We start from the raw sequence: 27078 nt of genomic DNA, 5'->3' as shown, positions 1-27078 counted from the left end.
TTTACAAACTTTGTTAACCCTTTAAGAGTTCCACAAGAATTAATGGAAAATAGAAATACAATTTCAAAATTTCACTTTTTTAGCAGATTTTCCATTTTAATAATTTGTTTCCACTTACAAAGCAAGGGTTAACAGCCAAACAAAACTCAATATTTATTGCTCTGATTCTATAGTTTACAGAAACACCCCATATGTGGTCGTAAACTTCTGTACGGGCACACGGCAGGGCGCAGAAGGAAAGGAATGCCATACGGTTTTTGGAAGGCAGATTTTGCTTTTTTTTTTTTTTTCTTTTACACCATGTCCCATTTGAAGCCCCCCTGATGCTCGCCTAGAGTAGAAACTCCAAAAAAGTTACCCCATTTTAGAAACTACGAGATAGGGTAGCAGTTTTGTTGGTACTAGTTTAGGGTACATATGATTTTTGATTGCTCTACATTACACTTTTTGTGAGGCAAGGTAACAAGAAATAGCTGTTTTAGCACTGTTTTTATTTTTTGTTATTTACAACATTCATCTGACAGGTTGGATTATGTGGTGTTTTTATATTTTTGGGCGATTATCTTGGGTAGGGTATGATTTTTGCGGGATGAGATGACGGTTTGATTGGCACTATTTTGGGGTGCGTTTGACTTTGTATATAGAAACATAGAATGTGTCGGTAGATAAGAACCATTTGGTCCATCTAGTCTGCCCAATATACTGAATACTATGAATAGAGATGTGGCAAACATAAAATTTTCCATTCGCGAACAGCGAACACGAATTTCCGCAAATGTTCGCGAACGGGCGAACTGCCATAGACTTCAATAGGCAGGCGAATTTTAAAACCCACAGGGATTCTTTCTGGCCACAATAGTAATGGAAAAGTTGTTTCAAGGGGACTAACACCTGGACTGTGGCATGCCGGAGGGGGATCCATGGCAAAACTCCCATGGAAAAGTTGGGTTTTAATCCATAAAGAGCATAAATCACCTAACATTCCTAAATTGTTTGGAATAACGTGCTTTAAAACATCAGGTATGATGTTGTAACGATCAGGTAGTGTAAGTTTTACGCCTGCTTCACAGTGAGAGAGCAAACTCTGACAGACCAAACTCTCCGTTTAACGCATCGCAAACAACTGCAAACAGTCCATTTGCACAACCGCAAACTCCCCATTTGCACAAGGTTGGATACCAAGCTAGCCATGTCCCGTTCCTTGTCCTCACTGACGTCATTGAAGGTCTCTTCCTCCACCCAGCCACGTACAACACCAAGGGTCCCCGAAACATGACAACAAGCCCCCTGGGACGCTTCTGTGGTTGGTCTTCCACCTCCTGAAAGCCACCTTCCTCCTCTGACTCCTCTTCTTCAGACTCCTCTCTCTGCGTTGCCGCAGGTTCAGCAATCGACGACGAGAAGGCTGCTTCTGGTGGTGATGATGGTGACCACAACTCTTCCTCTTCATGTTCATCTACGGCCTGATCCAGCACTCTTCGCAGGGCACGCTCCAGGAAGAAAACAAATGGCATGATGTCGCCGATAGTGCCTTCGGTGCGACTGACTAGGTTTGTCATCTCAAAAGGACGCATGAGCCTACTGGCATTGCGCATGAGCATTTAGTAATGTGGCAAAAAAATACCCAGCTCCGCAGAGGCTGTCCTAGCACCCCGGTCATACAAATACTCGTTGGCGGCTTTTTCTTGTTGCAGCAGGAGGTCGAACATTAGGAGTGTTGAATTCCAACGTGTCGGGCTGTCGCAAATCAAGCGCCTCACTGGCATGTTGTTTCGCCGCTGAATATCTGAAAAGTGGGCCATGGTCGCGTAGGAACGCCTGAAATGGCCACACACCTTCCTGGCCTGCTTGAGGATGTCCTGGGTACTTATGCACAAAGCGTTGTACGATCAGATTACACACATGTGCCATGCACGGCACATGTGTCAACTTGCCCGAATTCAATGCCGCCAACAAATTGCTTCCGTTATCACACACCACTTTGCCGATCTCCAGTTGGTGCGGAGTCAGCCACTGATCCACCTGTGCGTTCAGGGCGGACAGGAGTTCTGGTCCGGTGTGACTCTCTGCTTTCAGGCAAGTCAACCCCAAGACGGCGTAACACTGTCGTATCCGGGATGTGGAATAGCCCCTGGGGAGCTGGGGGGGTGCAGTTGATGTGGAGCAAGACGCAGCAGCAGAAGAGAACTCAGCCGAGGAGGTTACACAATGTAGGTGATATACCTGCCCTGACCGTGCTTTGCAGACCAGGTATCAGTGGTCAGATGGACCCTTGCCCAACACTGTGTGCTAGACATGCCATGACTTCCTTTTGCACAATAGAGTACAGGTTGGGGATTGCCTTTTTTGAAAATAAATTTTGGCCGGGTACCTTCCACTGCTGTGTCCCAATAGCTACAAATTTTTTGAAGGCCTCAGACTCCACCGGCGGAGTGGGGGGTGGTTGAGAGGGGGCAAGGAGGACAGCAGTGGTTGACGTGGCTGAAGATGCTGGACCAGGAGGAGGATGGTGGCTTTGAGTTTATGTGCTGCTTGTACTCATGTGTTGATCCCATAGGAGTTTGTGATGTGAGATCATGTGCCTTCGCAAAGCAGTTGTACCTAGGTGGGTGTTGGACTTCCCACGACTCAGTTTCTTTTGGAACAGGTTGCAAATGACATTGCTGTTGTCAGAGGCAGACACACAAAAAAATGCCACACTGCTGAGCTTTGCAATGACGGCATTCTGGTGGTGGCAACAGCATACGTTGATTGGCGTGCTGTCTGGCTGACCCTGGGTGCCGATACATGCTGTCTGACTGTGGCACTAGCTCCTTGCGATGACCTCCCTCTGCTTCCAACTCGTCTCCTCCTCCTCTCTGTCTCCCCAACTGAACTTTCCCCCTGTTCTTCTTCTCTTCGAGCGGGCACCCACGTGACATCCACGGACACATCGTCATCATCAACCGCTTCACTTGCATCTGATAACTCAGCAAAAGAAGCAGCAGCGGGTACAACATAATCATCACACTGTACGTCCATCTGTGTAATGCTGCCTGACTGAGACATATCCCTGTTATCCAGGGCTCTTTTTCTGGCGGAACGCCACCTTTTGACATCGCAGCCTGCCATGCTCCAGCATCGCAGGCTGCGATGTATCAGCGGGGAGGGACTGGGAGGAGGAGCTGGGGGCCGGTGCGTTCACTGTGCTCCGGCCCCCAGCTCCAGTACAGTTATAAAATGTGTACAATTAATAAGGATTCTATTCATGAGGCCCCCTCTGTAATAGAACATTCAATATAGCCATCCTACTCACAGGGCTGTTATCTTAATGCATGCCGGCTGGGCAGACGAGCGGCAGCGTCACGACTGACGTCACGTGCCTGCCCGGCCTACTTTATGAATGAAGCCGGCGGCGCAGGCACGTGACGTCAGTCAGTGACTCTGCCGCTCGTCTGCCGGCCGGCCTGCATTAAGATAACAGCCCTGTGAGTAGGATGGCTATATTGAATGTTCTACTACAGAGGGGGCCTCATGAATAGAATCCTTATTAATTTTACACATTTTATAACTGTACTGGAGCGGCAATGGGGGGGTCTGTGGATGGCACTGTTATGGGATGGGGGGTCTGTGGATGGCACTGTTAAGGGGGGGTCTGTGGATGGCACTGTTAAGGGGGGGGTCTGTGGGTGGCACTGTTAAGGGGGTCTGTGGATGGCACTGTTATGGGGTGGGGGGTCTGTGAATGGCACTGTTATGGGGTGGGGGGTCTGTGGATGGCACTGTTATGGGGTGGGGGGTCTGTGGATGACACTGTTATGAGGTGGGGGGTCTGTGGATGGCACTGTTATGGGGTGGGGGGGTCTGTGGATGGCACCGTTAAGGGGGGGTCTGTGGATGGCACTGTTATGGGGTGGGGGGGTCTGTGGATGGCACTGTTATAGGATGGGGGATCTGTGGATGCCATCCCCAGATCCCCCATTAACAGTGCCATCCCCAGATCCCCCATTAAGAGTGCCATCCCAACCTGGGCGGTTTCTTTGCTGGGCTGGACTTTTATAGCCCCTCAAATTTTACTTGCATCCCTGTTCTCTAAAGGGGCGGTTTTAGGGTGCGGTCCTAGGGGTGGGTAGGGGCGTGGCCAGGGGGGGGTGAGTTCCACCACCTTTTCTCTGAGAAAAAAAGCCCTGCTGTTATCTACATCCTCTGGCAATAATGGTTGTGCATCACTCATTTCTTCCAACTGATGTGTAAATAACTCCTCTGACAGATCAAGTGAAGCAGCTGTGGTGCAAGTGTTGGTGGTGGCGGCAGGCGGGCGAGTGGTAACTTGAGAGGTGCCTGAAGCTGAGCTGAAGGAGGATGGTGCGTCAAGGTTCCATTTCACAGTCAAAATAGTTTTTGTTTTTTGTTTTAAGTAATCTACTGTGACACCATATATGAGTTCCGCTGGTGACACTTTGCACTTGCAGGGCCTGAAACACACACGCATGCAGGTAACTGACTGCTATTATTTCACAGTCAAAATTGTTGTTGTTTTTTAAATGTAATCTACTGTGACACCAGATGAGAGTGGTGGCACTGGGCAAGTGGGCACAGTATTCGCTGTGAGCCTGACACACACGCTGGCAGGCAACTTCAATGAGATTACACTAGTGACAGAGCGTGCTTAAAAAAACTCACAAGGGTATAGTCTCTGAATTGTTTCCCCAAAAGTCTTATATGTATAGGAAATAGAATAAATCATAATAATCAGACAATTAAAAAGACATACAAATATGGTTCTCACAACTGCTTTCTAATAAATAAAACCTGCTACTTTTTCATTTGAGATGGTTTTAAAATTGCATTATTTTTCTTTAAGGTGAAAGTGTTCCTGTGACAAAAGTTCCTTTACCAAATGTAGATAATGGAATTCCTTGGAAATTGCACAGTGGAGAAAATTATCGAGCACACATGCTGTATTGTGGAACAGAAGTTATAAAGACAAAACCTCCTCCTGAAGGATCTGTAAAAGCTCTGGTCTTAAAAACAGGTTAGTCAACACAGGGTATCCTATAGTAGATGATAAAGGCTGTGTACAGGTTAGTGAAAAGCCATGAAAAAAAAAAAAAAAAAATATATATATATATATATATATATATATATAAAAATATATATACAAAAGAAAAAAGGCAGCACTCCAGATTAGTGAAGAAAAGTGGATGGTTTATTCACCCATCTAGCAGCAACGTTTCAGCTCTCTCATTGGAGCCTTTGTCTAGCTGAATAACATGTGCATAGTGGCATACATAAATAGTGCAAACAATTTGCAGAATCACAAATCCATAATTAAGTAATAAAGTGCAAGTGCATCTAAATGTAGCAGCATTAAAAATACAATTCATCTATAATCATGATCATACATAAATTGATTGTGGACATCGTCGTATAAAGTGCATAGCGTGATCGATACAGTGATAATATCAATATAAACACATGATTGCCAATCAACATATAAAGTGTACACAGTGCATAACAATCACAAGTTGATTAAAACCTTAAAAAAAACTTTGGATGAGTCACGTTAAGTCGTGGAGACATAGTGGAGTCTTCTGGCGTTTGGAAGGGCGGTCTGCGCATGCGCCACTCCGTGTGCTCTCGCGAGACACGTAGTAATATAAGAGAATATGGGAACCACAGTAAAGATGGCCGCTATCTATCTTTCTTGCAGGCCGCATGCTCATGCCCATACAGGCTGGCAAGTTCCCTATATAGATTTACAAAGACACACTCAAAGCTCCACAGTTTCCGCAGACAAAAGCTGATCCACAAACGGAAGATCAGCGGGCAACCACCAGTCTCCGTGCCGGAATGTCTGTATCAGGGGGGCATCACGGAGTGTCAGACCGCATACACCTCCCTGTCCAGACCAGTCAGCATATCCGCTCCATGTCATATTCCCATCGCACTAGGGATGGGCATCAGGGTGTCACAATGATGTAATCCCGGTTCCCTCCCTAAGCGGGGGGAGTCACAGATAGACTATATCAGAGCAATACATGATATAATATAATATTTAACTAGTAGACAAACCACCCATCACGAGTCAGTGTCACTCAAGTCCCATTAGGACTATAAAATGGTATCCCAACCACAAAAAAATATTTTATGACGCGTAATAATGGATCGCCTGCATAATTCCTCCAGTCTTCACCAAACGGGACCATTCCTGACAATAGAGTCAAAATTGTTGTCCTACAAAAAAGGAAACACAGTTAAACATACACTCACCTAAAGAATTATTAGGAACACCTGTTCTATTTCTCATTAATGCGATTATCTAGTCAACCAATCACATGGCAGTTGCTTCAATGCATGTAGGGTTGTGGTCCTGGTCAAGACAATCTCCTGAACTCCAAAATGAATGTCAGAATGGGAAAGAAAGGTGATTTAAGCAATTTTGAGCGTGGCATGGTTGTTGGTGCCAGACGGGCTGGTCTGAGTATTTCACAATCTACTCAGTTACTGGGATTTTCACGCACAACCATTTCTAGGGTTTACAAAGAATGGTGTGAAAAGGGAAAAACATCCAGTATGCGGCAGTCCTGTGGGTGAAAATGCCTTGTTGATGCTAGAGGTCAGAGGAGAATGGGCCGACTGATTCAAGCTGATAGAAGAGCAACGTTGGCTGAAATAATCACTCGTTACAACCGAGGTATGCAGCAAAGCATTTGTGAAGCCACAACATGCACAACCTTGAGGCGGATGGGCTACAACAGCAGAAGACCCCACCGGGTACCACTCATCTCCACTACAAATAGGAAAAAGAGGCTACAATTTGCACAAGCTCACCAAAATTGGACTGTTGAAGACTGGAAAAATGTTGCCTGGTCTTATGAGTCTCGATTTCTGTTGAGACATTCAAATGGTAGAGTCCGAATTTGGCGTAAACAGAATGAGAACATGTATCCATCATGCCTTGTTACCACCGTGCAGGCTAGTGGTGGTGGTGTAATGGTGTGGGGGATGTTTTCTGGGCACACTTTAGGCCCCTTAGTGCCAATTGGCCATCGTTTAAATGCCACGGGCTACCTGAGCATTGTTTCTGACCATGTCCATCCCTTCTTGACCACCATGTACCCATCCTCTAATGGCTACTTCCAGCAGGATAATGCACCATGTCACAAAGCTCAAATCATTTCAAATTGGTTTCTTGAACATGACAATGAGTTCACTGTACTAAAATGGCCCCCACAGTCACCAGATCTCAACCCAATAGAGCATCTTTGGGATGTGGTGGAACAGGAGCTTCGTGCACTGGATGTGCATCCCTCAAATCTCCATCAACTGCAAGATGCTATCCTATCAATATGGGCCAACATTTCTAAAGAATGCTATCAGCACCTTGTTGAATCAATGCCACGTAGAATTAAGGCAGTTCTGAAGGCAAAAGGGGGTCCAACCCCATATTAGTATGGTGTTTCTAATAATTCTTTAGGTGAGTGTATAGCACATGTTGTTTTCCATACAAAGGACACAAGTAGAGAGCACATACATAACTGGTGACTACATGACCCTAAATTCTACATTTAGACCCTGTGGATTCAGAGTCCCTAGAGTGTAAATCCAAAAAAGTTATCTTCTCTTCAGTAATTTGGTCCTGTCACCACCTCGTCTCAGAAAAAGTATCTGTTCCAAAATTCTAAACCGTAAGTCACTTTCAGAGTGTTTAGCCTCAGTGAAATGTTTTGATACAGGAAGATCCATTTTTTGCTTCCTAATGGAATGCCTACCATATTTTTTGCCCTATAAGACGCACCTGCCCATAAGACGCACCTAGGTTTTTGAGGAGGAAAATAAGGGAGAAAAAAGTGTTGAACCAAAATGTGTGCTTTTGGTGGGTTTTGAACTAATGGTGGTCTGTGTATGACACTATTATGGGGGATCTGTTGAGGACACTGTTATGGTGACTCACGCTGCCAGTGTTCATCCTCCCGGCCTGCCTCCTCCCTCCTCTCTGCTATGAGCGCTTGTAAGTACGGTATACAGGCGCTGATTACCTTGAACTTTTATATATTAACAATGCCTACAATTATAGATAAGATTATATACAGTGAGCGGGGCCCGTATAGTAGAATACAGTCACTGCATGGGCCCTGCTGTCATTATAAAAGCAGATGCCGGCCCACAGCCCCTCCTCCCTCTCAGCTGATATACCCGCCACGCGGCATCGCGGTGTATCATTGAAAATTCGGAAAAATGCAGCATTCGCCCCATAAGAAAAATACGGTATGTTGGTTAAGTCGGGTTTTTAAGTCCCAAGTAGTTTCACTTATATATAGGAGATGACAAGGGCAAGTCAACAAATAAATAACATGGGACGAATCGCATGTTAGATATTGTTTGATTTTAATCATTTGACTGTAAACAGGGTGAACAAATTAATCACCCCGTAACATAAGGTTACAATTTGCACAGTTATAGCACGGGAAACACCCCTTGCGGGTGGATCCAAAGTATGTCTCACAAGTTTTTCTAGATGAGCCTATATCAGATTTGACCAGTCAGTCACCCAGATTTCAACTTCCTCGGTATGAACATGAAGGCAAAGATTTGAATTCTTCAACATTCTCAAAATTACTTGTCAGTATTTTCCAGTGCTTTTTTAAAAGGGAATCCGGGCCTTAGAGCGTGGATCAAACCGCTTAGTTGTGCTCACGGGACAATAGGACAGACCTTTATTCAATGTAGATAACTGTGCGGCATTAAGATCAACAGAAGATATATTTACCACTATATATTGCGTCTCAAAGTCCTGCCCCGCTGGGGCTGCATATTTTTCCCTTTTCCTCTGTTTGTGTTGTCTCTTGCCCCCTCGACGTGTCCTGCCGTTGCAGGATCTCCCCCTAAAAAAGGTGTAGATGAAGTAGTGGGGTTAGAGTCCATCTTGGGCCCTGTAGCATTCTCCCTGGTCAGATGACCCTGGGACATCTTTGGGGTGGATGGAGAGGTAGATCCATATTTCTCTCCACCTGTCTTCCGATTTCTCCTTTGATCCCCTTGCCAGTTGTACACATAGCCTGTGGAGTAGTCATCTATGTCTCGCATCCATTTACAACATTTCTTGCTCTGTAGATCGCTTCTAAATTTTTCTAAATGAGACATGCAATTGGACATATAGATTTTAAAGTCCTCAGTAGATAACACTTTTTTTTACTTCTCTGTTATGTCATCTAGATTCATTTGTATTGATGTTTTTCCTTTTGTAAAAACTCTACGTTAAACAAAATAATGTTGAACGCATATTTGTTTGAGATTTGAACAAATCTGGCACAAAATTCTGCATTATTCACAAATAGGTCCGGTCTTAAGTGAGAGCGTATCCCTCTTGGTATCCTGTGTGCAAGATGGTTTTCGCTCAAGGTAGAAAGATGCAATTCCAGACTGATTAAGCGTTTTGATTCATTTTCAAATTTTCTCTTTATATCAATGGCAGAAAAAGTTGATAAAAACGTCACATCTCTCACCGAGTTATGCAGCATTCTCTCCTCGTCCTCTAACGTGTAGAAAACACGTCTGGGTTAATACATCCGGTATTCTGATCCATGTTTCAGGTGATTGGCTTTTTAGGGTCCATTATGTAAAAAAGAAAAGAAAAAAGCAGCACACATCTTTACATGACACATCTTGAGGAGTCTGTCATCTATGTGAGCCATCACTTTAGCCATGTGCTGGGGTGGTGGCGGTACATCGACGATATTTTCCTGATTTAAGTCGGTGCCACAGAGGACCTCATGGCGTTTCATCGTTTTTTGAATACCATTGACCACAGTGTCAAATTCACTTTGACGCATTCTGAGGGAACCATACAGTTTTTGGACACTCAGGTCAGCATTTGCCATGATAGGCTAGTCACTGATTTATATGTAAAACCCACAGACAAAAATACTCTATTACGCTTTGAGAGTCATCACCCTAGATCCATGATCAGGTCACTTCCATTTAGCCAACTGCCTAGGGTCAAGAAAATTGTTCAAGATCCCACTTGAGCAGATACTAGGCTAAATTCCAGACACGTGGATATCCAAAAAAACGTATCCAAGAACATTTAGGCAGAATTAAGTCCCTCACCAAAGAGGCCATTAGGGAGGGATTGGGTGACACTACACGCTCTAAGGCCCGGATTCACTTTGTGTCAGAGTTTAGTACCAATAGTGACAATATTTCAGCTATTTGAAAAAAGCACTGGAAAATACTGACAAATAACTTTGAGAATGTTGAAGAATTCAAATCTTTGCCTTTATGTTCATATCGGAGAATTCAAAATCTGGGTGACAGACTGGTCAAGTCTGATATAGGCTCATCTAGAGAAACTTGTGAGACATACTTTGGATCCACCCGCAAGGGGTGTTTCTGATACTATAACTGCGTAAATTGTAACCTTATGTTATGGGGTGATTAATTTGTTCACTCTGTTTCCGGTCAAATGATTAAAATCAAACAATATCTAACATGCGATTCGTCCTGTTATTTATTTGTTGACTTGCCCTTGTCATCTCCTATATATAGGTGAAACTACTTGGGACTTAAAAACCCGACTTAACCAACATAGGTATTCCATTAGGAAGCAAAAAATGGATCTTCCTGTATCAAAACATTTCGCTGAGGCTAAACACTCTGAAATGGACTTACGGTTTAGAATTTTGGAACAGATACCTCTTCCAAGACGAGGTGGTGACAGGACCAAATTATTGAAGATAACTTTTTTGGATTTACACTCTAGGGACTCTGAAGCCACAGTCTAAATGTAGAATTTAGGGTCATGTAGTCACCAGTTATGTATGTGCTCTCTACTTGTGTCCTTTGTATGGAAAACAACATGTGCTATATGTTTAACTGTGCTTCCTTTTTTGTAGGACAACAATTTTGACTCTATTGTCAGGAATAGTCACGTTTGGTAAAGACTGGAGGAATTATGCAGGCGATCCATTATTACGCGTCATAAAATATTTTTTGGGGGTTGGGATACCATTTTATTGGAATTTATGAATAGTGACACCCCTGTCTTTGACTCAGTGATTCTCCTGCCGCTAATGGGACTTGAGTGACACTGACTCATGACTAGAGTTGAGCGGACACCTGGATGTTCGGGTTCGAGAAGTTTGGCCGAACTTCCCGCAAATGTTCGGGTTCGGGATCCGAACCCGATCCGAACTTCGTCCCGAACCCGAACCCCATTGAAGTCAATGGGGACCTAAACTTTTCGGCACTATAAAGGCTGTAAAACAGCCCAGGAAAGGGCTAGAGGGCTGCAGAAGGCAGCAACATGTAGGTAAATCCCCTGCAAACAAATGTGGATAGGGAAATGAATAAAAATAAAATAAATAAAAATTAACCAATATCAATTGGAGAGAGGTCCCATAGCAGAGAATCAGGCTTCACGTCAGCCACTACTGCAACAGTCCATTGTCAGATATTTAGGCCCAGCACCCAGGCAGAGGAGAGAGGTCCCGTAACAGAGAATCTGTCTTCATGTCAGCAGAGAATCAGTCTGCATGTCATAGCAGAGAATCAGGCTTCACGTCAGCCACCACTGCAACAGTCCATTGGCATATATTTAGGCCCAGCACCCAGGCAGAGGAGAGAGGTCCCGTAACAGAGAATCTGTCTTCATGTCAGCAGAGAATCAGTCTGCATGTCATAGCAGAGAATCAGGCTTCACGTCAGCCACCACTGCAACAGTCCATTGTCATATATTTAGGCCCAGCACCCAGGCAGAGGAGAGAGGTCCCGTAACAGAGAATCTGGCTTCATGTCAGCAGAGAATCAGTCTGCATGTCATAGCAGAGAATCAGGCTTCACGTCAGCCACCACTGTAACAGTCCATTGTCATATATTTAGGCCCAGCACCCAGGCAGAGGAGAGAGGTCCCGTAACAGAGAATCTGGCTTCATGTCAGCAGAGAATCAGTCTGCATGTCATAGCAGAGAATCAGGCTTCACGTCAGCCACCACTGCAACAGTCCATTGTCATATATTTAGGCCCAGGCACCCAGGCAGAGGAGAGAGGTCCCGTAACAGAGAATCTGGCTTCATGTCAGCAGAGAATCAGTCTGCATGTCATAGCAGAGAATCAGGCTTCACGTCAGCCACCACTGCAACAGTCCATTGTCATATATTTAGGCCCAGCACCCAGGCAGAGGAGAGAGGTCCCGTAACAGAGAATCTGGCTTCATGTCAGCAGAGAATCAGTCTGCATGTCATAGCAGAGAATCAGGCTTCACGTCAGCCACCACTGCAACAGTCCATTGTCATATATTTAGGCCCAGCACCCAGGCAGAGGAGAGAGGTCCCGTAACAGAGAATCTGGCTTCATGTCAGCAGAGAATCAGTCTGCATGTCATAGCAGAGAATCAGGCTTCACGTCAGCCACCACTGCAACAGTCCATTGTCATATATTTAGGCCCAGCACCCAGGCAGAGGAGAGAGGTCCCGTAACAGAGAATCTGGCTTCATGTCAGCAGAGAATCAGTCTGCATGTCATAGCAGAGAATCAGGCTTCACGTCAGCCACCACTGCAACAGTCCATTGTCATATATTTAGGCCCAGCACCCAGGCAGAGGAGAGAGGTCCCGTAACAGAGAATCTGGCTTCATGTCAGCAGAGAATCAGTCTGCATGTCATAGCAGAGAATCAGGCTTCACGTCAGCCACCACTGCAACAGTCCATTGTCATATATTTAGGCCCAGCACCCAGGCAGAGGAGAGAGGTCCCGTAACAGAGAATCTGGCTTCATGTCAGCAGAGAATCAGTCTGCATGTCATAGCAGAGAATCAGGCTTCACGTCAGCCACCACTGCAACAGTCCATTGTCATATATTTAGGCCCAGCACCCAGGCAGAGGAGAGAGGTCCCGTAACAGAGAATCTGGCTTCATGTCAGCAGAGAATCAGTCTGCATGTCATAGCAGAGAATCAGGCTTCACGTCAGCCACCACTGCAACAGTCCATTGTCATATATTTAGGCCCAGCACCCAGGCAGAGGAGAGAGGTCCCGTAACAGAGAATCTGGCTTCATGTCAGCAGAGAATCAGTCTGCATGTCATAGCAGAGAATCAGGCTTCACGTCAGCCACCACTGCAACAGTCCATTGTCATATATTTAGGCCCAGCACCCAGGCAGAGGAGAGAGGTCCCGTAACAGAGAATCTGGCTTCATGTCAGCAGAGAATCAGTCTGCATGTCATAGCAGAGAATCAGGCTTCACGTCAGCCACCACTGTAACAGTCCATTGTCATATATTTAGGCCCAGCACCCAGGCAGAGGAGAGAGGTCCCGTAACAGAGAATCTGGCTTCATGTCAGCAGAGAATCAGTCTGCATGTCATAGCAGAGAATCAGGCTTCACGTCAGCCACCACTGCAACAGTCCATTGTCATATATTTAGGCCCAGCACCCAGGCAGAGGAGAGAGGTCCCGTAACAGAGAATCTGGCTTCATGTCAGCAGAGAATCAGTCTGCATGTCATAGCAGAGAATCAGGCTTCACGTCAGCCACCACTGTAACAGTCCATTGTCATATATTTAGGCCCAGCACCCAGGCAGAGGAGAGAGGTCCCGTAACAGAGAATCTGGCTTCATGTCAGCAGAGAATCAGTCTGCATGTCATAGCAGAGAATCAGGCTTCACGTCAGCCACCACTGCAACAGTCCATTGTCATATATTTAGGCCCAGCACCCAGGCAGAGGAGAGAGGTCCCGTAACAGAGAATCTGGCTTCATGTCAGCAGAGAATCAGTCTGCATGTCATAGCAGAGAATCAGGCTTCACGTCAGCCACCACTGCAACAGTCCATTGTCATATATTTAGGCCCAGCACCCAGGCAGAGGAGAGAGGTCCCGTAACAGAGAATCTGGCTTCATGTCAGCAGAGAATCAGTCTGCATGTCATAGCAGAGAATCAGGCTTCACGTCAGCCACCACTGCAACAGTCCATTGTCATATATTTAGGCCCAGCACCCAGGCAGAGGAGAGAGGTCCCGTAACAGAGAATCTGGCTTCATGTCAGCAGAGAATCAGTCTGCATGTCATAGCAGAGAATCAGGCTTCACGTCAGCCACCACTGTAACAGTCCATTGTCATATATTTAGGCCCAGCACCCAGGCAGAGGAGAGAGGTCCCGTAACAGAGAATCTGGCTTCATGTCAGCAGAGAATCAGTCTGCATGTCATAGCAGAGAATCAGGCTTCACGTCAGCCACCACTGCAACAGTCCATTGTCATATATTTAGGCCCAGCACCCAGGCAGAGGAGAGAGGTCCCGTAACAGAGAATCTGGCTTCATGTCAGCAGAGAATCAGTCTGCATGTCATAGCAGAGAATCAGGCTTCACGTCAGCCACCACTGCAACAGTCCATTGTCATATATTTAGGCCCAGGCACCCAGGCAGAGGAGAGAGGTCCCGTAACAGAGAATCTGGCTTCATGTCAGCAGAGAATCAGTCTGCATGTCATAGCAGAGAATCAGGCTTCACGTCAGCCACCACTGCAACAGTCCATTGTCATATATTTAGGCCCAGGCACCCAGGCAGAGGAGAGAGGTCCCGTAACAGAGAATCTGGCTTCATGTCAGCAGAGAATCAGTCTGCATGTCATAGCAGAGAATCAGGCTTCACGTCAGCCACCACTGCAACAGTCCATTGTCATATATTTAGGCCCAGCACCCAGGCAGAGGAGAGAGGTCCCGTAACAGAGAATCTGGCTTCATGTCAGCAGAGAATCAGTCTGCATGTCATAGCAGAGAATCAGGCTTCACGTCAGCCACCACTGTAACAGTCCATTGTCATATATTTAGGCCCAGGCACCCAGGCAGAGGAGAGAGGTCCCGTAACAGAGAATCTGGCTTCATGTCAGCAGAGAATCAGTCTGCATGTCATAGCAGAGAATCAGGCTTCACGTCAGCCACCACTGCAACAGTCCATTGTCATATATTTAGGCCCAGCACCCAGGCAGAGGAGAGAGGTCCCGTAACAGAGAATCTGGCTTCATGTCAGCAGAGAATCAGTCTGCATGTCATAGCAGAGAATCAGGCTTCACGTCAGCCACCACTGCAACAGTCCATTGTCATATATTTAGGCCCAGCACCCAGGCAGAGGAGAGAGGTCCCGTAACAGAGAATCTGGCTTCATGTCAGCAGAGAATCAGTCTGCATGTCATAGCAGAGAATCAGGCTTCACGTCAGCCACCACTGTAACAGTCCATTGTCATATATTTAGGCCCAGCACCCAGGCAGAGGAGAGAGGTCCCGTAACAGAGAATCTGGCTTCATGTCAGCAGAGAATCAGTCTGCATGTCATAGCAGAGAATCAGGCTTCACGTCAGCCACCACTGCAACAGTCCATTGTCATATATTTAGGCCCAGCACCCAGGCAGAGGAGAGAGGTCCCGTAACAGAGAATCTGGCTTCATGTCAGCAGAGAATCAGTCTGCATGTCATAGCAGAGAATCAGGCTTCACGTCAGCCACCACTGCAACAGTCCATTGTCATATATTTAGGCCCAGCACCCAGGCAGAGGAGAGAGGTCCCGTAACAGAGAATCTGGCTTCATGTCAGCAGAGAATCAGTCTGCATGTCATAGCAGAGAATCAGGCTTCACGTCAGCCACCACTGCAACAGTCCATTGTCATATATTTAGGCCCAGGCACCCAGGCAGAGGAGAGAGGTCCCGTAACAGAGAATCTGGCTTCATGTCAGCAGAGAATCAGTCTGCATGTCATAGCAGAGAATCAGGCTTCACGTCAGCCACCACTGCAACAGTCCATTGTCATATATTTAGGCCCAGCACCCAGGCAGAGGAGAGAGGTCCCGTAACAGAGAATCTGGCTTCATGTCAGCAGAGAATCAGTCTGCATGTCATAGCAGAGAATCAGGCTTCACGTCAGCCACCACTGCAACAGTCCATTGTCATATATTTAGGCCCAGCACCCAGGCAGAGGAGAGAGGTCCCGTAACAGAGAATCTGGCTTCATGTCAGCAGAGAATCAGTCTGCATGTCATAGCAGAGAATCAGGCTTCACGTCAGCCACCACTGCAACAGTCCATTGTCATATATTTAGGCCCAGGCACCCAGGCAGAGGAGAGAGGTCCCGTAACAGAGAATCTGGCTTCATGTCAGCAGAGAATCAGTCTGCATGTCATAGCAGAGAATCAGGCTTCACGTCAGCCACCACTGCAACAGTCCATTGTCATATATTTAGGCCCAGCACCCAGGCAGAGGAGAGAGGTCCCGTAACAGAGAATCTGGCTTCATGTCAGCAGAGAATCAGTCTGCATGTCATAGCAGAGAATCAGGCTTCACGTCAGCCACCACTGTAACAGTCCATTGTCATATATTTAGGCCCAGCACCCAGGCAGAGGAGAGAGGTCCCGTAACAGAGAATCTGGCTTCATGTCAGCAGAGAATCAGTCTGCATGTCATAGCAGAGAATCAGGCTTCACGTCAGCCACCACTGCAACAGTCCATTGTCATATATTTAGGCCCAGGCACCCAGGCAGAGGAGAGAGGTCCCGTAACAGAGAATCTGGCTTCATGTCAGCAGAGAATCAGTCTGCATGTCATAGCAGAGAATCAGGCTTCACGTCAGCCACCACTGCAACAGTCCATTGGCATATATTTAGGCCCAGCACCCAGGCAGAGGAGAGAGGTCCCGTAACAGAGAATCTGGCTTCATGTCAGCAGAGAATCAGTCTGCATGTCATAGCAGAGAATCAGGCTTCACGTCAGCCACCACTGCAACAGTCCATTGTCATATATTTAGGCCCAGGCACCCAGGCAGAGGAGAGAGGTCCCGTAACAGAGAATCTGGCTTCATGTCAGCAGAGAATCAGTCTGCATGTCATAGCAGAGAATCAGGCTTCACGTCAGCCACCACTGCAACAGTCCATTGTCATATATTTAGGCCCAGGCACCCAGGCAGAGGAGAGAGGTCCCGTAACAGAGAATCTGGCTTCATGTCAGCAGAGAATCAGTCTGCATGTCATAGCAGAGAATCAGGCTTCACGTCAGCCACCACTGCAACAGTCCATTGTCATATATTTAGGCCCAGCACCCAGGCAGAGGAGAGAGGTCCCGTAACAGAGAATCTGGCTTCATGTCAGCAGAGAATCAGTCTGCATGTCATAGCAGAGAATCAGGCTTCACGTCAGCCACCACTGCAACAGTCCATTGTCATATATTTAGGCCCAGCACCCAGGCAGAGGAGAGAGGTCCCGTAACAGAGAATCTGGCTTCATGTCAGCAGAGAATCAGTCTGCATGTCATAGCAGAGAATCAGGCTTCACGTCAGCCACCACTGCAACAGTCCATTGTCATATATTTAGGCCCAGCACCCAGGCAGAGGAGAGAGGTCCCGTAACAGAGAATCTGGCTTCATGTCAGCAGAGAATCAGTCTGCATGTCATAGCAGAGAATCAGGCTTCACGTCAGCCACCACTGCAACAGTCCATTGTCATATATTTAGGCCCAGCACCCAGGCAGAGGAGAGAGGTCCCGTAACAGAGAATCTGGCTTCATGTCAGCAGAGAATCAGTCTGCATGTCATAGCAGAGAATCAGGCTTCACGTCAGCCACCACTGCAACAGTCCATTGTCATATATTTAGGCCCAGCACCCAGGCAGAGGAGAGAGGTCCCGTAACAGAGAATCTGGCTTCATGTCAGCAGAGAATCAGTCTGCATGTCATAGCAGAGAATCAGGCTTCACGTCAGCCACCACTGCAACAGTCCATTGTCATATATTTAGGCCCAGCACCCAGGCAGAGGAGAGAGGTCCCGTAACAGAGAATCTGGCTTCATGTCAGCAGAGAATCAGTCTGCATGTCATAGCAGAGAATCAGGCTTCACGTCAGCCACCACTGTAACAGTCCATTGTCATATATTTAGGCCCAGCACCCAGGCAGAGGAGAGAGGTCCCGTAACAGAGAATCTGGCTTCATGTCAGCAGAGAATCAGTCTGCATGTCATAGCAGAGAATCAGGCTTCACGTCAGCCACCACTGCAACAGTCCATTGTCATATATTTAGGCCCAGCACCCAGGCAGAGGAGAGAGGTCCCGTAACAGAGAATCTGGCTTCATGTCAGCAGAGAATCAGTCTGCATGTCATAGCAGAGAATCAGGCTTCACGTCAGCCACCACTGCAACAGTCCATTGTCATATATTTAGGCCCAGCACCCAGGCAGAGGAGAGAGGTCCCGTAACAGAGAATCTGGCTTCATGTCAGCAGAGAATCAGTCTGCATGTCATAGCAGAGAATCAGGCTTCACGTCAGCCACCACTGTAACAGTCCATTGTCATATATTTAGGCCCAGGCACCCAGGCAGAGGAGAGAGGTCCCGTAACAGAGAATCTGGCTTCATGTCAGCAGAGAATCAGTCTGCATGTCATAGCAGAGAATCAGGCTTCACGTCAGCCACCACTGCAACAGTCCATTGTCATATATTTAGGCCCAGGCACCCAGGCAGAGGAGAGAGGTCCCGTAACAGAGAATCTGGCTTCATGTCAGCAGAGAATCAGTCTGCATGTCATAGCAGAGAATCAGGCTTCACGTCAGCCACCACTGCAACAGTCCATTGTCATATATTTAGGCCCAGGCACCCAGCAGAGGAGAGAGGTCCCGTAACAGAGAATCTGGCTTCATGTCAGCAGAGAATCAGTCTGCATGTCATAGCAGAGAATCAGGCTTCACGTCAGCCACCACTGCAACAGTCCATTGTCATATATTTAGGCCCAGCACCCAGGCAGAGGAGAGAGGTCCCGTAACAGAGAATCTGGCTTCATGTCAGCAGAGAATCAGTCTGCATGTCATAGCAGAGAATCAGGCTTCACGTCAGCCACCACTGCAACAGTCCATTGTCATATATTTAGGCCCAGCACCCAGGCAGAGGAGAGAGGTCCCGTAACAGAGAATCTGGCTTCATGTCAGCAGAGAATCAGTCTGCATGTCATAGCAGAGAATCAGGCTTCACGTCAGCCACCACTGCAACAGTCCATTGTCATATATTTAGGCCCAGCACCCAGGCAGAGGAGAGAGGTCCCGTAACAGAGAATCTGGCTTCATGTCAGCAGAGAATCAGTCTGCATGTCATAGCAGAGAATCAGGCTTCACGTCAGCCACCACTGCAACAGTCCATTGTCATATATTTAGGCCCAGCACCCAGGCAGAGGAGAGAGGTCCCGTAACAGAGAATCTGGCTTCATGTCAGCAGAGAATCAGTCTGCATGTCATAGCAGAGAATCAGGCTTCACGTCAGCCACCACTGTAACAGTCCATTGTCATATATTTAGGCCCAGGCACCCAGGCAGAGGAGAGAGGTCCCGTAACAGAGAATCTGGCTTCATGTCAGCAGAGAATCAGTCTGCATGTCATAGCAGAGAATCAGGCTTCACGTCAGCCACCACTGCAACAGTCCATTGTCATATATTTAGGCCCAGGCACCCAGGCAGAGGAGAGAGGTCCCGTAACAGAGAATCTGGCTTCATGTCAGCAGAGAATCAGTCTGCATGTCATAGCAGAGAATCAGGCTTCACGTCAGCCACCACTGCAACAGTCCATTGTCATATATTTAGGCCCAGCACCCAGGCAGAGGAGAGAGGTCCCGTAACAGAGAATCTGGCTTCATGTCAGCAGAGAATCAGTCTGCATGTCATAGCAGAGAATCAGGCTTCACGTCAGCCACCACTGTAACAGTCCATTGTCATATATTTAGGCCCAGGCACCCAGGCAGAGGAGAGAGGTCCCGTAACAGAGAATCTGGCTTCATGTCAGCAGAGAATCAGTCTGCATGTCATAGCAGAGAATCAGGCTTCACGTCAGCCACCACTGCAACAGTCCATTGTCATATATTTAGGCCCAGCACCCAGGCAGAGGAGAGAGGTCCCGTAACAGAGAATCTGGCTTCATGTCAGCAGAGAATCAGTCTGCATGTCATAGCAGAGAATCAGGCTTCACGTCAGCCACCACTGCAACAGTCCATTGTCATATATTTAGGCCCAGCACCCAGGCAGAGGAGAGAGGTCCCGTAACAGAGAATCTGGCTTCATGTCAGCAGAGAATCAGTCTGCATGTCATAGCAGAGAATCAGGCTTCACGTCAGCCACCACTGCAACAGTCCATTGTCATATATTTAGGCCCAGCACCCAGGCAGAGGAGAGAGGTCCCGTAACAGAGAATCTGGCTTCATGTCAGCAGAGAATCAGTCTGCATGTCATAGCAGAGAATCAGGCTTCACGTCAGCCACCACTGCAACAGTCCATTGTCATATATTTAGGCCCAGGCACCCAGGCAGAGGAGAGAGGTCCCGTAACAGAGAATCTGGCTTCATGTCAGCAGAGAATCAGTCTGCATGTCATAGCAGAGAATCAGGCTTCACGTCAGCCACCACTGTAACAGTCCATTGTCATATATTTAGGCCCAGCACCCAGGCAGAGGAGAGAGGTCCCGTAACAGAGAATCTGGCTTCATGTCAGCAGAGAATCAGTCTGCATGTCATAGCAGAGAATCAGGCTTCACGTCAGCCACCACTGCAACAGTCCATTGTCATATATTTAGGCCCAGGCACCCAGGCAGAGGAGAGAGGTCCCGTAACAGAGAATCTGGCTTCATGTCAGCAGAGAATCAGTCTGCATGTCATAGCAGAGAATCAGGCTTCACGTCAGCCACCACTGCAACAGTCCATTGTCATATATTTAGGCCCAGGCACCCAGGCAGAGGAGAGAGGTCCCGTAACAGAGAATCTGGCTTCATGTCAGCAGAGAATCAGTCTGCATGTCATAGCAGAGAATCAGGCTTCACGTCAGCCACCACTGTAACAGTCCATTGTCATATATTTAGGCCCAGGCACCCAGGCAGAGGAGAGAGGTCCCGTAACAGAGAATCTGGCTTCATGTCAGCAGAGAATCAGTCTGCATGTCATAGCAGAGAATCAGGCTTCACGTCAGCCACCACTGCTAACAGTCCATTGTCATATATTTAGGCCCAGGCACCCAGGCAGAGGAGAGAGGTCCCGTAACAGAGAATCTGGCTTCATGTCAGCAGAGAATCAGTCTGCATGTCATAGCAGAGAATCAGGCTTCACGTCAGCCACCACTGTAACAGTCCATTGTCATATATTTAGGCCCAGGCACCCAGGCAGAGGAGAGAGGTCCCGTAACAGAGAATCTGGCTTCATGTCAGCAGAGAATCAGTCTGCATGTCATAGCAGAGAATCAGGCTTCACGTCAGCCACCACTGCAACAGTCCATTGTCATATATTTAGGCCCAGGCACCCAGGCAGAGGAGAGAGGTCCCGTAACAGAGAATCTGGCTTCATGTCAGCAGAGAATCAGTCTGCATGTCATAGCAGAGAATCAGGCTTCACGTCAGCCACCACTGCAACAGTCCATTGTCATATATTTAGGCCCAGGCACCCAGGCAGAGGAGAGAGGTCCCGTAACAGAGAATCTGGCTTCATGTCAGCAGAGAATCAGTCTGCATGTCATAGCAGAGAATCAGGCTTCACGTCAGCCACCACTGCAACAGTCCATTGTCATATATTTAGGCCCAGCACCCAGGCAGAGGAGAGAGGTCCCGTAACAGAGAATCTGGCTTCATGTCAGCAGAGAATCAGTCTGCATGTCATAGCAGAGAATCAGGCTTCACGTCAGCCACCACTGCAACAGTCCATTGTCATATATTTAGGCCCAGGCACCCAGGCAGAGGAGAGAGGTCCCGTAACAGAGAATCTGGCTTCATGTCAGCAGAGAATCAGTCTGCATGTCATAGCAGAGAATCAGGCTTCACGTCAGCCACCACTGTAACAGTCCATTGTCATATATTTAGGCCCAGGCACCCAGGCAGAGGAGAGAGGTCCCGTAACAGAGAATCTGGCTTCATGTCAGCAGAGAATCAGTCTGCATGTCATAGCAGAGAATCAGGCTTCACGTCAGCCACCACTGCAACAGTCCATTGTCATATATTTAGGCCCAGCACCCAGGCAGAGGAGAGAGGTCCCGTAACAGAGAATCTGGCTTCATGTCAGCAGAGAATCAGTCTGCATGTCATAGCAGAGAATCAGGCTTCACGTCAGCCACCACTGCAACAGTCCATTGTCATATATTTAGGCCCAGGCACCCAGGCAGAGGAGAGAGGTCCCGTAACAGAGAATCTGGCTTCATGTCAGCAGAGAATCAGTCTGCATGTCATAGCAGAGAATCAGGCTTCACGTCAGCCACCACTGCAACAGTCCATTGTCATATATTTAGGCCCAGCACCCAGGCAGAGGAGAGAGGTCCCGTAACAGAGAATCTGGCTTCATGTCAGCAGAGAATCAGTCTGCATGTCATAGCAGAGAATCAGGCTTCACGTCAGCCACCACTGTAACAGTCCATTGTCATATATTTAGGCCCAGGCACCCAGGCAGAGGAGAGAGGTCCCGTAACAGAGAATCTGGCTTCATGTCAGCAGAGAATCAGTCTGCATGTCATAGCAGAGAATCAGGCTTCACGTCAGCCACCACTGCAACAGTCCATTGTCATATATTTAGGCCCAGGCACCCAGGCAGAGGAGAGAGGTCCCGTAACAGAGAATCTGGCTTCATGTCAGCAGAGAATCAGTCTGCATGTCATAGCAGAGAATCAGGCTTCACGTCAGCCACCACTGTAACAGTCCATTGTCATATATTTAGGCCCAGGCACCCAGGCAGAGGAGAGAGGTCCCGTAACAGAGAATCTGGCTTCATGTCAGCAGAGAATCAGTCTGCATGTCATAGCAGAGAATCAGGCTTCACGTCAGCCACCACTGCAACAGTCCATTGTCATATATTTAGGCCCAGGCACCCAGGCAGAGGAGAGAGGTCCCGTAACAGAGAATCTGGCTTCATGTCAGCAGAGAATCAGTCTGCATGTCATAGCAGAGAATCAGGCTTCACGTCAGCCACCACTGCAACAGTCCATTGTCATATATTTAGGCCCAGGCACCCAGGCAGAGGAGAGAGGTCCCGTAACAGAGAATCTGGCTTCATGTCAGCAGAGAATCAGTCTGCATGTCATAGCAGAGAATCAGGCTTCACGTCAGCCACCACTGCAACAGTCCATTGTCATATATTTAGGCCCAGGCACCCAGGCAGAGGAGAGAGGTCCCGTAACAGAGAATCTGGCTTCATGTCAGCAGAGAATCAGTCTGCATGTCATAGCAGAGAATCAGGCTTCACGTCAGCCACCACTGTAACAGTCCATTGTCATATATTTAGGCCCAGGCACCCAGGCAGAGGAGAGAGGTCCCGTAACAGAGAATCTGGCTTCATGTCAGCAGAGAATCAGTCTGCATGTCATAGCAGAGAATCAGGCTTCACGTCAGCCACCACTGTAACAGTCCATTGTCATATATTTAGGCCCAGCACCCAGGCAGAGGAGAGAGGTCCCGTAACAGAGAATCTGGCTTCATGTCAGCAGAGAATCAGTCTGCATGTCATAGCAGAGAATCAGGCTTCACGTCAGCCACCACTGCAACAGTCCATTGTCATATATTTAGGCCCAGGCACCCAGGCAGAGGAGAGAGGTCCCGTAACAGAGAATCTGGCTTCATGTCAGCAGAGAATCAGTCTGCATGTCATAGCAGAGAATCAGGCTTCACGTCAGCCACCACTGCAACAGTCCATTGTCATATATTTAGGCCCAGGCACCCAGGCAGAGGAGAGAGGTCCCGTAACAGAGAATCTGGCTTCATGTCAGCAGAGAATCAGTCTGCATGTCATAGCAGAGAATCAGGCTTCACGTCAGCCACCACTGTAACAGTCCATTGTCATATATTTAGGCCCAGGCACCCAGGCAGAGGAGAGAGGTCCCGTAACAGAGAATCTGGCTTCATGTCAGCAGAGAATCAGTCTGCATGTCATAGCAGAGAATCAGGCTTCACGTCAGCCACCACTGTAACAGTCCATTGTCATATATTTAGGCCCAGGCACCCAGGCAGAGGAGAGAGGTCCCGTAACAGAGAATCTGGCTTCATGTCAGCAGAGAATCAGTCTGCATGTCATAGCAGAGAATCAGGCTTCACGTCAGCCACCACTGTAACAGTCCATTGTCATATATTTAGGCCCAGGCACCCAGCCAGAGGAGAGAGGTCCCGTAACAGAGAATCTGGCTTCATGTCAGCAGAGAATCAGTCTGCATGTCATAGCAGAGAATCAGGCTTCACGTCAGCCACCACTGCAACAGTCCATTGTCATATATTTAGGCCCAGCACCCAGGCAGAGGAGAGAGGTCCCGTAACAGAGAATCTGGCTTCATGTCAGCAGAGAATCAGTCTGCATGTCATAGCAGAGAATCAGGCTTCACGTCAGCCACCACTGCAACAGTCCATTGTCATATATTTAGGCCCAGGCACCCAGGCAGAGGAGAGAGGTCCCGTAACAGAGAATCTGGCTTCATGTCAGCAGAGAATCAGTCTGCATGTCATAGCAGAGAATCAGGCTTCACGTCAGCCACCACTGCAACAGTCCATTGTCATATATTTAGGCCCAGCACCCAGGCAGAGGAGAGAGGTCCCGTAACAGAGAATCTGGCTTCATGTCAGCAGAGAATCAGTCTGCATGTCATAGCAGAGAATCAGGCTTCACGTCAGCCACCACTGCAACAGTCCATTGTCATATATTTAGGCCCAGGCACCCAGGCAGAGGAGAGAGGTCCCGTAACAGAGAATCTGGCTTCATGTCAGCAGAGAATCAGTCTGCATGTCATAGCAGAGAATCAGGCTTCACGTCAGCCACCACTGCAACAGTCCATTGTCATATATTTAGGCCCAGGCACCCAGGCAGAGGAGAGAGGTCCCGTAACAGAGAATCTGGCTTCATGTCAGCAGAGAATCAGTCTGCATGTCATAGCAGAGAATCAGGCTTCACGTCAGCCACCACTGCAACAGTCCATTGTCATATATTTAGGCCCAGGCACCCAGGCAGAGGAGAGAGGTCCCGTAACAGAGAATCTGGCTTCATGTCAGCAGAGAATCAGTCTGCATGTCATAGCAGAGAATCAGGCTTCACGTCAGCCACCACTGTAACAGTCCATTGTCATATATTTAGGCCCAGCACCCAGGCAGAGGAGAGAGGTCCCGTAACAGAGAATCTGGCTTCATGTCAGCAGAGAATCAGTCTGCATGTCATAGCAGAGAATCAGGCTTCACGTCAGCCACCACTGTAACAGTCCATTGTCATATATTTAGGCCCAGGCACCCAGGCAGAGGAGAGAGGTCCCGTAACAGAGAATCTGGCTTCATGTCAGCAGAGAATCAGTCTGCATGTCATAGCAGAGAATCAGGCTTCACGTCAGCCACCACTGCAACAGTCCATTGTCATATATTTAGGCCCAGCACCCAGGCAGAGGAGAGAGGTCCCGTAACAGAGAATCTGGCTTCATGTCAGCAGAGAATCAGTCTGCATGTCATAGCAGAGAATCAGGCTTCACGTCAGCCACCACTGCAACAGTCCATTGTCATATATTTAGGCCCAGGCACCCAGGCAGAGGAGAGAGGTCCCGTAACAGAGAATCTGGCTTCATGTCAGCAGAGAATCAGTCTGCATGTCATAGCAGAGAATCAGGCTTCACGTCAGCCACCACTGCAACAGTCCATTGTCATATATTTAGGCCCAGGCACCCAGGCAGAGGAGAGAGGTCCCGTAACAGAGAATCTGGCTTCATGTCAGCAGAGAATCAGTCTGCATGTCATAGCAGAGAATCAGGCTTCACGTCAGCCACCACTGTAACAGTCCATTGTCATATATTTAGGCCCAGGCACCCAGGCAGAGGAGAGAGGTCCCGTAACAGAGAATCTGGCTTCATGTCAGCAGAGAATCAGTCTGCATGTCATAGCAGAGAATCAGGCTTCACGTCAGCCACCACTGCAACAGTCCATTGTCATATATTTAGGCCCAGGCACCCAGGCAGAGGAGAGAGGTCCCGTAACAGAGAATCTGGCTTCATGTCAGCAGAGAATCAGTCTGCATGTCATAGCAGAGAATCAGGCTTCACGTCAGCCACCACTGCAACAGTCCATTGTCATATATTTAGGCCCAGGCACCCAGGCAGAGGAGAGAGGTCCCGTAACAGAGAATCTGGCTTCATGTCAGCAGAGAATCAGTCTGCATGTCATAGCAGAGAATCAGGCTTCACGTCAGCCACCACTGCAACAGTCCATTGTCATATATTTAGGCCCAGGCACCCAGGCAGAGGAGAGAGGTCCCGTAACAGAGAATCTGGCTTCATGTCAGCAGAGAATCAGTCTGCATGTCATAGCAGAGAATCAGGCTTCACGTCAGCCACCACTGTAACAGTCCATTGTCATATATTTAGGCCCAGGCACCCAGCAGAGGAGAGAGGTCCCGTAACAGAGAATCTGGCTTCATGTCAGCAGAGAATCAGTCTGCATGTCATAGCAGAGAATCAGGCTTCACGTCAGCCACCACTGCAACAGTCCATTGTCATATATTTAGGCCCAGCACCCAGGCAGAGGAGAGAGGTCCCGTAACAGAGAATCTGGCTTCATGTCAGCAGAGAATCAGTCTGCATGTCATAGCAGAGAATCAGGCTTCACGTCAGCCACCACTGTAACAGTCCATTGTCATATATTTAGGCCCAGGCACCCAGGCAGAGGAGAGAGGTCCCGTAACAGAGAATCTGGCTTCATGTCAGCAGAGAATCAGTCTGCATGTCATAGCAGAGAATCAGGCTTCACGTCAGCCACCACTGTAACAGTCCATTGTCATATATTTAGGCCCAGGCACCCAGGCAGAGGAGAGAGGTCCCGTAACAGAGAATCTGGCTTCATGTCAGCAGAGAATCAGTCTGCATGTCATAGCAGAGAATCAGGCTTCACGTCAGCCACCACTGCAACAGTCCATTGTCATATATTTAGGCCCAGGCACCCAGGCAGAGGAGAGAGGTCCCGTAACAGAGAATCTGGCTTCATGTCAGCAGAGAATCAGTCTGCATGTCATAGCAGAGAATCAGGCTTCACGTCAGCCACCACTGCAACAGTCCATTGTCATATATTTAGGCCCAGGCACCCAGGCAGAGGAGAGAGGTCCCGTAACAGAGAAT

The 27078-nt window shown here is 48.0% G+C and overlaps 1 protein-coding gene across 1 annotated transcript in view; it reads left to right on the top strand.

Moving 5' to 3' along the window:
- The window catches only part of LOC122936381 (probable cation-transporting ATPase 13A5), a 652597-nt gene that overhangs the window by 221925 nt on the left and 403594 nt on the right, over positions 1-27078 (top strand). The window contains exon 10 of the mRNA XM_044292565.1: positions 4844-5014. Within this exon, the coding sequence (XP_044148500.1) occupies positions 4844-5014 (171 nt within the window). The remainder of the gene's footprint in view (positions 1-4843; positions 5015-27078) is intronic.

Source organism: Bufo gargarizans, chromosome 4 (assembly GCF_014858855.1).
Source record: "Bufo gargarizans isolate SCDJY-AF-19 chromosome 4, ASM1485885v1, whole genome shotgun sequence".
Lineage (NCBI taxonomy): Eukaryota > Metazoa > Chordata > Amphibia > Anura > Bufonidae > Bufo > Bufo gargarizans.
This window is presented reverse-complemented; position numbering and strand designations above follow the sequence as displayed.